Raw genomic sequence first — 13,321 nt, 5'->3', positions numbered from 1 at the left:
CACAAGCATGAATTATGAGATAGCCTCATGATCATAACACAACTGCCATTAACATTCTTGGTAAGAAATCATATCTACTCCTGCATCGTGTCAAATTGCTAAAGCTGCCCATACATCAGTGTATTACCCTTTCAGAAATGTACATCCCTTGGGGGAATTTGTATCAGTCCATTTTTCTCACAGATACATTTCAGCCAAAGTGAAGATTTTGTTGCATCTCTCTAAAGATTGTAAGGCAATCTCTACCTCTCAGATTAGGATCATAACTCGGGCATCATGATGGAAACAGCATGTGCATTACATTACCATGAGAAAAAACAACAACAACAAGTTGATATCAATCCAAGTTCTCATCTAGCACATGATATGTGCAGCAGTCTCTACAAATATGTCATGGAATAACTAGTCATTAAGAGCAAAAAAATATTGGAATTATGTATATTGCCTAGTAAATATCATAAAATGACTCCCAAAACCGTTCATATATCCCTAGAAAAGAAAATGGCTTAAAAATATAAGTTTTTAATACAATAAGCACCTTCATAAAGAAAAATACTGCACTTCTTAGTTTTGAACCGTCTATCATGATTTGAATGATTTTCTGAAGAAATTATGAGAAATGTTTTTAGTCATTATAACAGAAAGGGAAAAAAAAGAAAGAAAAATTCCAATAAAGAAAAGCTAACTATGTATCACAAATTGTGCGCAGCAGATCTTTTTCACTTTTCAGGGGATGAGAAGTTTAATTTTGATAACAAAACATCTAAGACTTTGTGAAACACAGTATAGCATACATTCACTCTGTCCATACATTGTAGTTGAGACATGCGGGCATGCTTGATAAACTTGTGAGGACAAACCTGTGTCAACTACAGGAAGGGGTGGGGTGGGACAAAATTTTCACAAATCAACCATTTGCACAGATACAACTGATTATGACAATCACATCCAACGATAACTATGACAAGTGCAATAAACGATAACTAAAAAACACCAAGAATGACTTATTACACGATTCCTTTGTTGTAAAACGAAAATGTGCTTGGGATTATTTTCATTTCATCTGCATAAATGCACTTCAAAATTCTACACAAGGATTTCCATTTGAGTTATTTCCGTTTTCCACACGGAATACTTGCTTTGTTTGGCTTCTTGTCCGTCTCTGTCGAAAGGAGTCTTGGTAAATAACTCACATTTCTGGGCTTTACTTCTTTCAACTTTGGTAATTTCATAAAACAAATATCCCCCAGTCACAGACTGATTCATCATAGGGGGATTGCATTACATTGCAGTAATACAATCACAGCATCTTAACAACTCTGCTATCATGATGGAAACAAAGATTACACCAGGGGGCGTGGCACTCACCTCTCTCTGCCCCTCTCTCCGTGGCCCTCGGCTCCAATGTGGGGGCGCTTGACCCCGCCCGGCAACGACTGGTGGTGCCCCGTCCCGTCGCGGTAGCGCTGCACCGGTCCGCCTCCGGGCCCGTCGGCCTTTCCCTTATTGGAGGGAGCAGAATTGTGTGATTTCGCCTGTCGTCCATGCATATTTTGTGTTTGGGCGATATCATACCACATCGACAAGAGGGACGAAATACACAACAGAAAAAAGCTAAGCTGCTGGTAACACAAAGAAGTACATATCAAACATGCAAGAAGAAACTACAATTTTTCTATCTAAAAAAAAAGAAAGAAAGAAAAAAACAGCAAAGCGTCTACAAAAATTGACTTTCTGAGCTACAATTTGATATCACACTAATACACTAGTCACTATTCTACTCACAAATGTAATCTGTCTCTCTGAAAATGCATTCATGTTAATTTCAACCCAGATACAATCATATCACCCCTATTCTAGAAGACTATTTAAAAGTGGACGACCAAGTTTTGTTTATTTTTGGGGGGGATTCTTGTTCACATAAAATTATACTTCTCTAACCACATAATGTCAGTGGGGGTTTTTTTACAAGAAAATGTCTGGAAAATAAAAAAATAGATTTCATGTGTGTCTTCAGTAGTGTCTCCTCAAAGTATACATATGAACACAGACAATTTCATAATCCAAATACTCTCTTGAAAACCACACTGTCTTTTCTGCCCCAGATTTGTTTCAAATTTAAATCTTATTTGGTTTTTGTTATATAATGTACACTTTGTCTGTTGAGAAGTACAATGTGTACTCTGCACAGTTATCTTGGAGTGGAATGTATTCTGATTCTCACAATCAAAGACAGCATTCATGTTCATGTGAACTCCGCCAACATCCCCATATTTACAAGGGTGCGTCCTCCCACCCTTTCTGACTGAAAAGCAGAGATGGTTTGGCTCAAAAGTAGGAAAGAGCAGTTCCAAAAGTAAGTGTGTAGTAAAATTATGAGGAAAAATAAGAAAATTCGATTGAAACAACAGGCTGGGCATGTTCAAAATTTGGATTTTTTCCTCCAAATTTAGAATGGTTGGGATGTCTGCCACACGGCAAGGCAAGAATGCTTGTTTGCAATGAATGTGCAACAATAAGTTGTGTTTTCATTTTGGCACAGTAAGTCTTTTGAATGAATGTCTGAATTCATATTTTACTATAGATGAATTATTACATTTACACTATGACTTATGTGTTTGTTTCGGGGTTTTTTTTCCCCCCAAACTCAACTCAAGAAACATAATCTACAGACTGAGCAGTCATACGGAGTAGGATTCATGAAAAAGAAATATCCTAGTCATCAGCAAACTGTTAGGTTTCAGTGCACTGGCAGGTATCTAACTTTAAGCGTACAAAGATCATGAGAGAAACCAATTTCATACTGCTGAGTGCAGCTTTGCTCTGACTCAACACAGGAAATATGTGTGAAGCCAGACAGCTGAACGTTCAAGCTCCAAGGCCACGTATGCTCTCGCCTTAGCAACGGCTGATGAGAATGCAGAGAAACAGTTACTGCTACACACACCATGCACAAACATTGGACTAACATACACACATCAAAAACGAAAGTGCAGTCACGTCAACTGACTACAGCATGCAGACACGAAATTCAGCGCACATCAGTGAGAAAGCTGAGGCATGTTGCGCAACACCACGGCTACCGAACAATGAGGAGGTACATCGTTAGCAGCGGCAAGACACAAGGCAGCAATCTTCCCAGCAAGAGGCATGCCAGCGGACATTATTGCCCAACTTCCTTCTCTTCCTGGAGTATTGCAAAGGCTCAACTGCACCTTAGTCACCTTTCACTTTTGCGGTTTCCTAACTCCTCTTGTACGCATGGCATATCCTACCAGCCAACAACCAGAGCGCCTCTGAAATTTTTCTTATCTTTGTATCTTTGTCAAATCTTAAAGGAAAGTGCACTGGACTTGCACAAAGATTTTTTTTTTCAATGCCTACAGACTACAGGAAGCTCCTGACTGTAATGAAATGCATTAAAATCAATTTATTTCTATCCTTTGGTTAGATCTTCTCCTCTGTATACAAGCACACTGAAAAGCTAGCTGATATGAAATGAACTGCAATCAGTATCCTATCTTTCTTCACTGGTTGCAACAACTGATAGAAAGCCAACACACATACACCATCTATATTTACATGCAAAGCTAAGGATAGAAGCAGAAAAGAAACAAACAAACAGAGGAACAAACAGACATGACTGCACGAACGATGAGAACGCAATTACATTGAAGCTTTCACATTGGCCAAAGGGGCAGACATGCCCTTTTGGACTGTATGCCACATGCTCTTTCACATGCCACGTGTAGTTAGAGTCAATTGTTTCCACCATCACATGTCAAATGAGGTCGCCAGAAGCAGCCTGCAACCACTTCCCCTGAAAAGTACTCCCCTCAGCAATATATGGGACAACATATGCGCTGCATTTCCCCATTCAAGAGTCCAGCTGGGCGGTGACGTGTTTAACAAACACTGAAGAGGTAGTAATTTCAGTCATTTTCAGAGCACATTTTGCCATGCAACCCTCTGCCTCCACCATCCCCCCAAAAAGCTAACAAGTTGAAGAAAGAGACAAGAGAGCTACTCAGTACAGCACGCATTACAGATACCAACATCTCTCCTTGTACATCTGCACAGAGACAGGACTTCAGCACAGGGAGAAGGAATTAAGTCCGTCATACACCCGATAGAAGTTACTCCCGTCTGCTTCTGGCAAGGCGCACTAAACATTGATGCCGACTCACCTCATCTTCGTCTCTCTTCCGCTGCGCATGCCGGTACAACCTGAAGAGTTTTTTTGCATCGAACTCGGTGAATTTTGCAACGAACGTCCACAGATATCTGTCATCAAAAAAAAAACAGAGAGAAAAAAAAAGAGAGAGTCAAATTTAATGCAAACATCAATGGGGCAACTCTTAGTGGTTTGTTAGCAGACTAACCAGAAGGTGTGTGGTAAAAAATGCAGGCTTTGATCTTTGCAATCAAGTTAAGCAAAGTACTCTGGGCATTTCAAACCACAGACTAAGTGCTCTTTAATTCTTGGAGTTGAAGCATGACAAGATGAAGTCAACCTTTCTCACAGGAACTGTGCTGGGGCTTATCAATATGCATGACAGAAACTTGCATGGACATGCACATCAGAATTACAGGAAAACAATATAATAAACATAAATAACATGGTATTCCTACCTCCTGTAGACACAATTACAAAATGTCAAAACAAAGAGTACTTATGGATACTGTATACTCCATACAAACAGTTCACTGCCATTATTACGCACATTGTTATAACAAATTCCGGTTACAACGAAGTAAAAATTCAGGCCCCAACATTATCTTATTGTTTACTTGTTCGGTTATAACTAAATTTCGATATAATAAAGAAAACTGCCGGCCCTGAGGACTTCCTTATTAACAGGAGTTGACTGTATTCTGCAAACTGTTAAATATTTTGCAGATTTGTAAGACAATTTCATGAGCGGTTTAACTCTCACTGAGAAACACGGTGTTGGAATGAGAAATAGGCATTATTCCTTTTTCCAAAAGATTTGGTAATTTCCACCTTTGGAGGAAAAATACAGGGCATTTGTTTAACAGGTGGAAATATTTTTGTAAGGTGTTATTTTCACAAATATAAGTCCACTTGCAAAACTGGCGAAAATAAGACACACAGCAAATATATACCATCTATATACAGTAATTGAAAGAAGCAGCATAAAGCCTCACCCCTTCCACGCCTGGATCTTGTTGGGGTCCTTGTACTCCTGAGTGCACTCGTTGATGCGATCCCCGATCTTCAGCAAACACTGACGGGTGTGGTTCAGCTGCTCCTTCTCCGACACGTCCTCCGGGGGGTTGTCCAGGAGCTTCAGGGCTCGCTTCACCGGCCGCATCTTCTCCTTGCACTGTTACAAGACGGACATAACAGGAGGCGAGAGGACTTCATAAAAGGTACCCTCTAGTATTGGATCAGAATTGCACGTAGCCACAGACATGTGAACCCTTGATAAATGCCAAATCACAAATTCTGGCATTCATAGACATAGTTACAGGGATATCTATCAAAATCAAAGCATTTTCTCCTTGCACTGCAAAGATGGACACATGGGAAGCACAAGGACTTCTTAAAAAGTACTCTTTAGCAGTGGATCAAGGATGCACACAGCCACAAGTATGTGAACCCTTGGTCAAAGCTAACCACACAAAATGGAATGCACAGAGTTAGTAGTACAGATATCTATCAAAACAACAACAAAACATTTGACACACCTGAAGATGACAATGTCCATCTCTCAAAACGGGCTGAAAGAGTGTCTTTAAATACTTTGAAATACTGGAATGTTCCCAAATCTCACCACATGAGGGATATTTTTGTTGTTCTCGTTGTGGCCTGCTTGCTTGCTTGTTTGTTTGTTTTTGGTTGTTTTTTGTCATGGTATTGCATTTGGCATAAAATACTCACAGCGCTGAATGTGGCGTTATCCAAGTCCCCCGTTGGGTCAAAGTAAACCGGAGCCTTCTGAGCTGTGATGTGGGTTGGTGATGACGAGGCCTTCTTGGCTGCACCTCTTTTGTTACCTTTGGTCTGCCAAACCAATAACATGAAAAGTACTAGGGTGTTATATCTTAGCAGAACAGATCACCTCCACTGTCAGACTGTATATGCAGTCGATCAAAGAAGAGCAGTGGCTCTCACCCAACCTGGTAGGGCTGGGAAACAAGCGTTTCTCCTGTCGAAACGGCACTCTCCCTCCATCGTCAGCTGGTGTTAACCCATGCAAATCACCCCACATGAAACCCAGTACGTGGGCCCTACACAAATATTTCAAAGGCGCAATCGGCAGAATCACTCTGGGACTGGATAGGAATCAACCGTTCTGGTAAGAAAATTAAATCTTTGATTGTTTCTCTGGCTTTAGGCATCATCATTTTCAGATATCAATGCAGGACAATGGAAGTATTTCAGCCATAAAATGTCTGAAGCAGGATTATGGTTCTAACTAAGCAATGGAAATGACAGACTAAACTTGTTACATAGAATTTTGTTGCATTTAAATGGTTTTTCTATTGAATGACATTCAAGATTATCAAAGGAGCATTGCATAGTTTTGCATACAATGCGTTAAAAAATGTGTGAACTCGCAAGAAACCTCAGCCAAATGATATGAAGTCTCCTGAAAGCACTGCTGAAGCAAACATCCCACCTTCTTGGGTTCTTCGATCTCGCCTTCCTCAATCTCCCTCTCCTCCTCCTCCTCTCCCTTCTCTGACTCCACCTCCTCCTCGATCTCCTCCTCTTCCTTGATCGGCTCCTCCTCCTTCTTGACCTTCTTCTCCGGCTTCTTCCTTCCGTCCTTCTTGTTCTCCTTCTCCTTCTCTCTCTCCTTCTCTCGCTCCTTTCTCCTGCGCTCCTTCTCCTTCTCGTCGAGGGGCTTGCGGCCGCGCTTCTTTGGAATTTTATCAGCGTCCTTTTTGTTTGCATCCTCCCCATTGTCCTGATTGTTGGCCTTTTTCCTCCGGCCGGGTTTGAGCTTTTCCTCCACCTCCTCTTTCACTTTGGTTGTTTTCCTTGGCTTGGCGTTGGGTGCCTGCTGGAGATGTTAGAAAAAGAGCGATCGCAAGTGTTTTATCTTAGTACAAAGCACAGAGCAAAAAATGCCGCTTTGCATAGAACATCCATTAGCCACATTTACACTTGCCCATAGGTTCATATCCTAAGTGCACCAAGGTTTCTGTCAACTAACATCAAAAGTACTTATGGTAAATGCAGAAATATTAAATTGAAATACCCATGCGTCTCACTCACTTAACTTGTAAACAGCAATATTTGTAAGAAATATCACAGCATTCCTACCTGTTCACATTGGTTACAATCAAGGACTGCACAACATATTTTCACCACTCACAGACTGTATTCTGAAAGATCTTCAACAGACTGAGATACCTTACCTGTGAACATTGCTTTTTGTGTGTGTGTGTGTGTGTCCTGTCCCCTTACTCTCTTGAAGGGCACAAACTTCTACAAGATAACTGAATGCATGGTTAAAATTTCAAATGGGTCATTATAAATTGTGCTGCATGCTTCGTTATTTGGTTTTCTGCACAGCCTTCCACTTTGCAGTTCTCAAATTTTCTTTTGACACAACCTTCAAGGTATGCTAAACAACACTGAACAAATGTCTCAATGTTGAGACTCAGCAGTGAAGGTAACTAGCTCAATACCTTTTCAGCTGGTTTGCTTGCAGCTGCTTCTTTCTTCAAGACCTTGACAAGGTTTTCTGCTCGTGTCTGGAGTTGTTTGGCTTGAGGCTTTTTGGTCGCATCTGCTAGCAAAATCTGCATAAGATGGCAAGAAAAGAAAGAATAAAAGATTTAACTCAGTTGTTTGGTTTTTTTTCCCAATTCACCATTCATTCGCTGACAAACAATTCATGACTCCCAAAACATAAGCCATAGGTTGACCACCCTTTGCCTATCTGCAAACACAATGACACAAAGAAAAACAAAAGCATGATAGCAAGAAGCAAACAAAATAACTCGGTGAAAAATAAAATGGAAACACAAAACAAACAAATCCCAAATTAGCGTGCTTAATCAACTTTTAGAAAGAGAATGTAACTAGATATATCGCTACGGCGACTGATATGCCTCCGCCATAATGCATGGTTCTCCTAATAGGTCTATAGTACAATGTCTTGACAATGTGTGATGACAGTTTCAAACAATTGGCAAAATATTAAAATGACAGGTTTGACACAAATGTGCTGAATGTTCACTTGCCTAGAACTAGGTTCAATTGGATGAATGATTAAAATGTCAGAGTGCAGGTATTTGGGGAACTGATGATTTTTACTTGACTTTTGACCCTTTTATAAGTTTATGCATTGAGTAATTTTTCAAGGTATTGAGAAAAAGTATAATTTCAGTATCAAATGGAAAAATCTAAACCTGGCCTTTGACCTTTGACCTCACAGTTCCAAAGAGAATCACTGTTAGGTTGAACATGCATAAATATGTAAGTTTCATGATGATACCTTGAGTTACTTTTGAGATATGGAGGAAAAAGTGCAATTCAGCACTTTCACTTGACCTTTGACCTTTTGACCTTTGACCTTTTGGCAAGAAACTTCCCACAGAATATATATTGGGTAATACATGTATACATCAAGTTTAAAAAAACAAAACCTTCATTCATTGCATAAATATAAGTAGTGATATTTTGAGGAGTTGACCTTGACCTTTGACCCCTAACCTTTGACCCATGACCCCCAACTTCCCTAGATAATCACTGCCCATCGGTACAAGCATATATACTAAGTTCCATGAAGATACCTTGAACCATTTGCGAGATATGGAGAAAAACATGAAATTTCAATTTTTTCACAAAATAACCTGTGACCTTTGACCTTTGACCCTGTGACCCTAAAATCCACACAAAGTATTATCCCCCAAGGATATACCCTCATACCAAGTTTGATGTAAAACCACCACACGGTTCTTGAGACATCGACAAAAACAAAACGGGACGGACGGACGTACGGACGGACGGACGGACGACCCGAAAACATAATGCCTCCGCCCACTTCGTTGCGGAGGCATAAAAAACATTTTGCCTATTTTGGATTAAAAATGACATACTGAAACTCATGTTACATACTCTATGATGCTCAGTTAATGATGGGGCAGTTGAGGAAGACAGAATACAAAAAGAATGACTTGTATACTGTTCACTGTTTAATGCTTCCAGGTTAGCGTCCCTGGTCAGTGACGGAGCATCAATCTGCACATTACTTGAATATGAGACCGTTCAGAAGCAAATCATTTTCACACAACAATAGATATACAATGAACTCTTGAATGAATCCCATAAGGATTGGAACAATCATCTCCCAGCATTTCCACTGATTCCCACTGATCAGTTACTAGCCTTCCCCTTTAAATTGCTTTCAAAATAATTTGTCACACAGTGAATTATGTTTTATGTCATCTACTTTCTACGTGATACTGGAGAACTGGTTATAATTGAATAAACACTATCACTCATATTTTTCTTGATTGTCACACAATTAGACAAACATAAGTTGTTTTTTTTCCTTATAACATTTACACATGACATATCAAAAGACATATTTGAATGCAGTAACAAATGCTAATACTGCAACCACGAATAAAATGGAAAATACCAACATGTCATATCTTAAAATTGCCATGGATTGCTACCTTGTCGTGAAGGTTGAGCGAAGGGTCCATCTTGATGGCCTCCCAGCTGCCCATGCCGTACTCGTAGATACCGACCAGCAGGTTGTGGTCGTCTTCGACGTCCCACTCGACGTCCCAGTGGACGATACGCAGTCTGGACTGAAGCTTGAACCTAGTGAAGCAAGGCAAAAGGAGAGTTCATTTCAGTGTATCTTCATTGTGAGGAGATCCCGGCAGGATTGATGCATGGGCATTCTATGCTCATAATCTCCTGGACAAGTTTCGTTGTATCAAGACTCCCATTAAAATCACTTATCTATTCTGCAACGAGGAATCACATTTCAAAAGGTTCTCCTTGCTCCCTCTTTTTTTTTTTTTTTTTTTTTGGTGTGTGTGTGTGTTGGGGGGGGGGGGGGTTGATTCTTTCATTCATCTATTCATCTAGTCAGCCATTACTGCTTTTCGGGGAGGAGGGTCAAAAAGTGTCTGATTCAGTCACTTTCAGATCAGCATCTACACTGATGAAATGTGACATCAAGTTTACTGTGATCTTAAAGGTAAAATTAAGTCTTTTTTTGACAAATATGGCTGCTACCACTTATAAGAGCACATGACTACAGATACCTCTACAGAATGCAAGTTGAGAAATAGGTCTATCAATGGGTATTCATTCATTGCTTACTTTTTCCTCTTTTCTTTTTCTGCTGGTATTATGGCAAGCGGTTCGTTCTCCTCCTCGTGTTTCAGCACAGATGGGGCATTGATGGTCACATTGGACATCTTGAATGTTGCTCCTCTCTTCTTACCTGAAAAAAACCCGAACAAACAATCGCGATAGTTCAAATGATGCATTTGATGCAATTACAACATATGATTGGGAGCTAATAAACTTATCTTGAACTTCACTTGTATGCAACGAAATGAAATGTTTTACTTTTACACGAACTTTTCCTCTTTAGATACCTCTGATAAACAGTTCCTTGTAGTGTTATGATACAACTGCAGCTCAGGTGTCAAGCTCACTTGGAACCCCTCATTCTCAACAACATGATAGGCACTTAACACATTTCTTTTTATCAGTGCAAATACACATATCTAGAAGAAATTGCAGTCCTTCAAAAAGAGTCAAAACCCAAAACAAGGACTATGACATCCTCGATGTAAATTTCAAAATAGCACAGCGAGCACACATTTCTCAGAAGTGGCATGTATTTTCTTCTCACAGAGAGCTAAAACATGTAGGTCTAAAAACAACGATGTAACTATACAGGAAACTTTGAACTGCCACAAAATACTTTGTTGGCATTTTGAGCTGTGATTGGTGTGAAAGGCAAGATATAATGAGATTCTTATACAGATTTTTTTTCTTTTTATCAAAGCAAGTTTGTGCAGCAACATAAAAGACACACAAATTTACGAAAGGCTACCCATCCCCCCGTGATTTTCAGGACTCTTGGTTTGCTTTCAAGTTGACTCACCATCAAAGTCATCATCTGCCTTGAGCCTCTCGTTGTATTCCTCCACCGCCTTGACACAGCCATCGTGGAGAAGGGTCCCAAGCCTCTTCAGGTCTGCCTGAGATTTCTCCTGCAGCTCAGCGTCCCCTGCTATTGCCTCTAGCCTACAGGATAATAATATTGTATCATAGTTGATATTTTTATTGAGCCTTTTTCACCAGATACAGCGCACTATGAAATATTACCCCTGATCACCATAGGAGACAGAATAAATTCAATTCAATTCATCTAATTTTCATTCACATTTTTCTTACAACAAAACATAACACAGAATAAATCACAAATCATATCATAAGCATATATACATTAGAATGTGCGAAACAATAATTAACAAAATAGTTATGTTTAGATGGGAAAAAGAAAACTGAGAGGTCCACTAAAGAGCAATGCTTGTATATTGTGAACCACTCAAGTGTGGCATCAATACAAATTACCGGGCAGTGACAGTATGAGTCCAGTGCATATGTAAGGATTTCTGAGTAAGTAGGTTTCAGATTAAGTTGAAAGTGATCCAATGACGATGATGATTTTAGAAGAGGAGGGAACCTATTCGACAGCATAGGTGCACGATAATGCCCCATTTAAATCCACTTCTTCCAGACTCATTTGACTTCTTGCTAATCATTTGACAATTATGCAATATAGGAAGTTTCAATATTATTACCATCAACACTATCATTATCATCTTGATTACAATATTTCTATTTTATAAAATGGGTTCAAGAATGTAGCCAATAGGAAGCGCTGAAATGAGTCACGTGGGCATTGTTTATTTTAGTCCCATTGCACTTGCGTGTTATCCTATGGTACAATTGCCGATCGTCTGTGCGCGCGGCTCCTTTGAATTGCATGCAATGCTTATATGCAAAGGTTGATATCGCGATATCGATTGCCAGCGAAACGAACGAAAAAATGGCTGCCTCCAGCTCGGATATGTTGCAGGCGCAGTTTGAACTGTAGAATGACAAGGAATTGGATGAATTAATCAATGGAACTGATTCGGCGAGCACGAAGCGATCTCTGAAATTCGGATGGCAAAGATTTGAGGCCTTTGTGAAATTTACCAAGACTTCATTGACGGATATTTCCTGTGAAAATTTGGATCAGCTACTCCTGTCAGCAAAACGTAGTATTCAGACAATCAGGTATGTAGTAACAGTTACAGTACAGCACAGTACAGTACAGTGTTACTGTTAGATCTACTGTTAGTAGTATTCAGACAATCAGGTATGCAATACAGTACAGTACAGTGTTAGATCTACTGTTGCAGGTGAAGAACAGTACAGTGCTAGATCGAACGTTACTGTTGCAGGTGAAGAACATAATCATAGACCCATTTTATAAAACAAATGATGCACAGGATTACTTCGTGGCATTAGTGAAGGTGCAGTGCACTCTCGAGTACTGACAATGGTCTCGAGTGCGCCGCACCTTCACTAACGCACTCTATCCTGTGCATCATTTGTATAATAATCACACTTTGGCTGATTGATCCTGGAAATCCATCTACCAAACAATACCAACTAGCACATCAAGTTTTAGGATACCTCACTTCATTCACCACACCCAAACTACGTTAACACTCTCTGGACCACTGTATCAAAAACTCCATTGCTCTTGCACATGATAATCCTACCTTTGACTTTGATAGGGTTAGAGGACTGTGATACACTTTGATTCACCCACCTTCAGAGCAATGCACTAGATGCATAATGTATTGATCCCACAACAAAAACAAAAAATACTTTACAGGGCATATGACTGACTCCTACTAATGCTCAAAACTTTTCAAGATCTTTACACCAAGCACCTGGTCTCCAGTCAATGTGCTATCACCTTGAAAGTCCATACTCCCATAACATGTACCTACCTCGTGAGTGGTGCTCCAAATTTCTTGTAGCTTTTGACAAACCTGCAATGTAAAAATTGAAGAAGTACATCGATATCATTCCATATCCTTGCAACTGATTGACAGATTGCCCTACATCGACGTAAATATCCACATCCTTACAACACATACAACACAATCTACCTTTGTGAACAGTTGCATAATATAAAATGAGATGCCACATTCCTTGTTTGTGTATATTCAGTACCTTTCTGTCACAAACACTCAAAATAGGCTATGTAATTCATTCCTTCAAAAATACATCACTTTGACA

The 13,321-nt window shown here is 39.8% G+C and overlaps 1 protein-coding gene across 1 annotated transcript in view; it reads right to left on the bottom strand.

Moving 5' to 3' along the window:
* LOC139738145 (chromodomain-helicase-DNA-binding protein 1-like) overlaps positions 1-13,321 on the bottom strand; it is a 58,445-nt gene that overhangs the window by 10,313 nt on the left and 34,811 nt on the right. Inside the window, exons 26-35 of the mRNA XM_071648807.1 lie at positions 13,030-13,071; positions 11,121-11,263; positions 10,325-10,448; positions 9,664-9,814; positions 7,666-7,779; positions 6,648-7,034; positions 5,906-6,028; positions 5,170-5,348; positions 4,188-4,284; positions 1,369-1,535 (exon numbers count right to left, since the gene is read on the bottom strand). Of these exons, the coding sequence (XP_071504908.1) occupies positions 1,369-1,535; positions 4,188-4,284; positions 5,170-5,348; positions 5,906-6,028; positions 6,648-7,034; positions 7,666-7,779; positions 9,664-9,814; positions 10,325-10,448; positions 11,121-11,263; positions 13,030-13,071 (1,527 nt within the window). The remainder of the gene's footprint in view (positions 1-1,368; positions 1,536-4,187; positions 4,285-5,169; positions 5,349-5,905; positions 6,029-6,647; positions 7,035-7,665; positions 7,780-9,663; positions 9,815-10,324; positions 10,449-11,120; positions 11,264-13,029; positions 13,072-13,321) is intronic.

This window comes from Diadema antillarum, unplaced genomic scaffold (genome assembly GCF_040938485.1).
Source record: "Diadema antillarum isolate AM-2024a unplaced genomic scaffold, OU_Dant_1.0 seq00000725_RagTag, whole genome shotgun sequence".
NCBI lineage: Eukaryota > Metazoa > Echinodermata > Echinoidea > Diadematoida > Diadematidae > Diadema > Diadema antillarum.
Note: the sequence above shows the minus strand (reverse complement) of the source record. Positions and strands in the feature narration are given on the sequence as shown.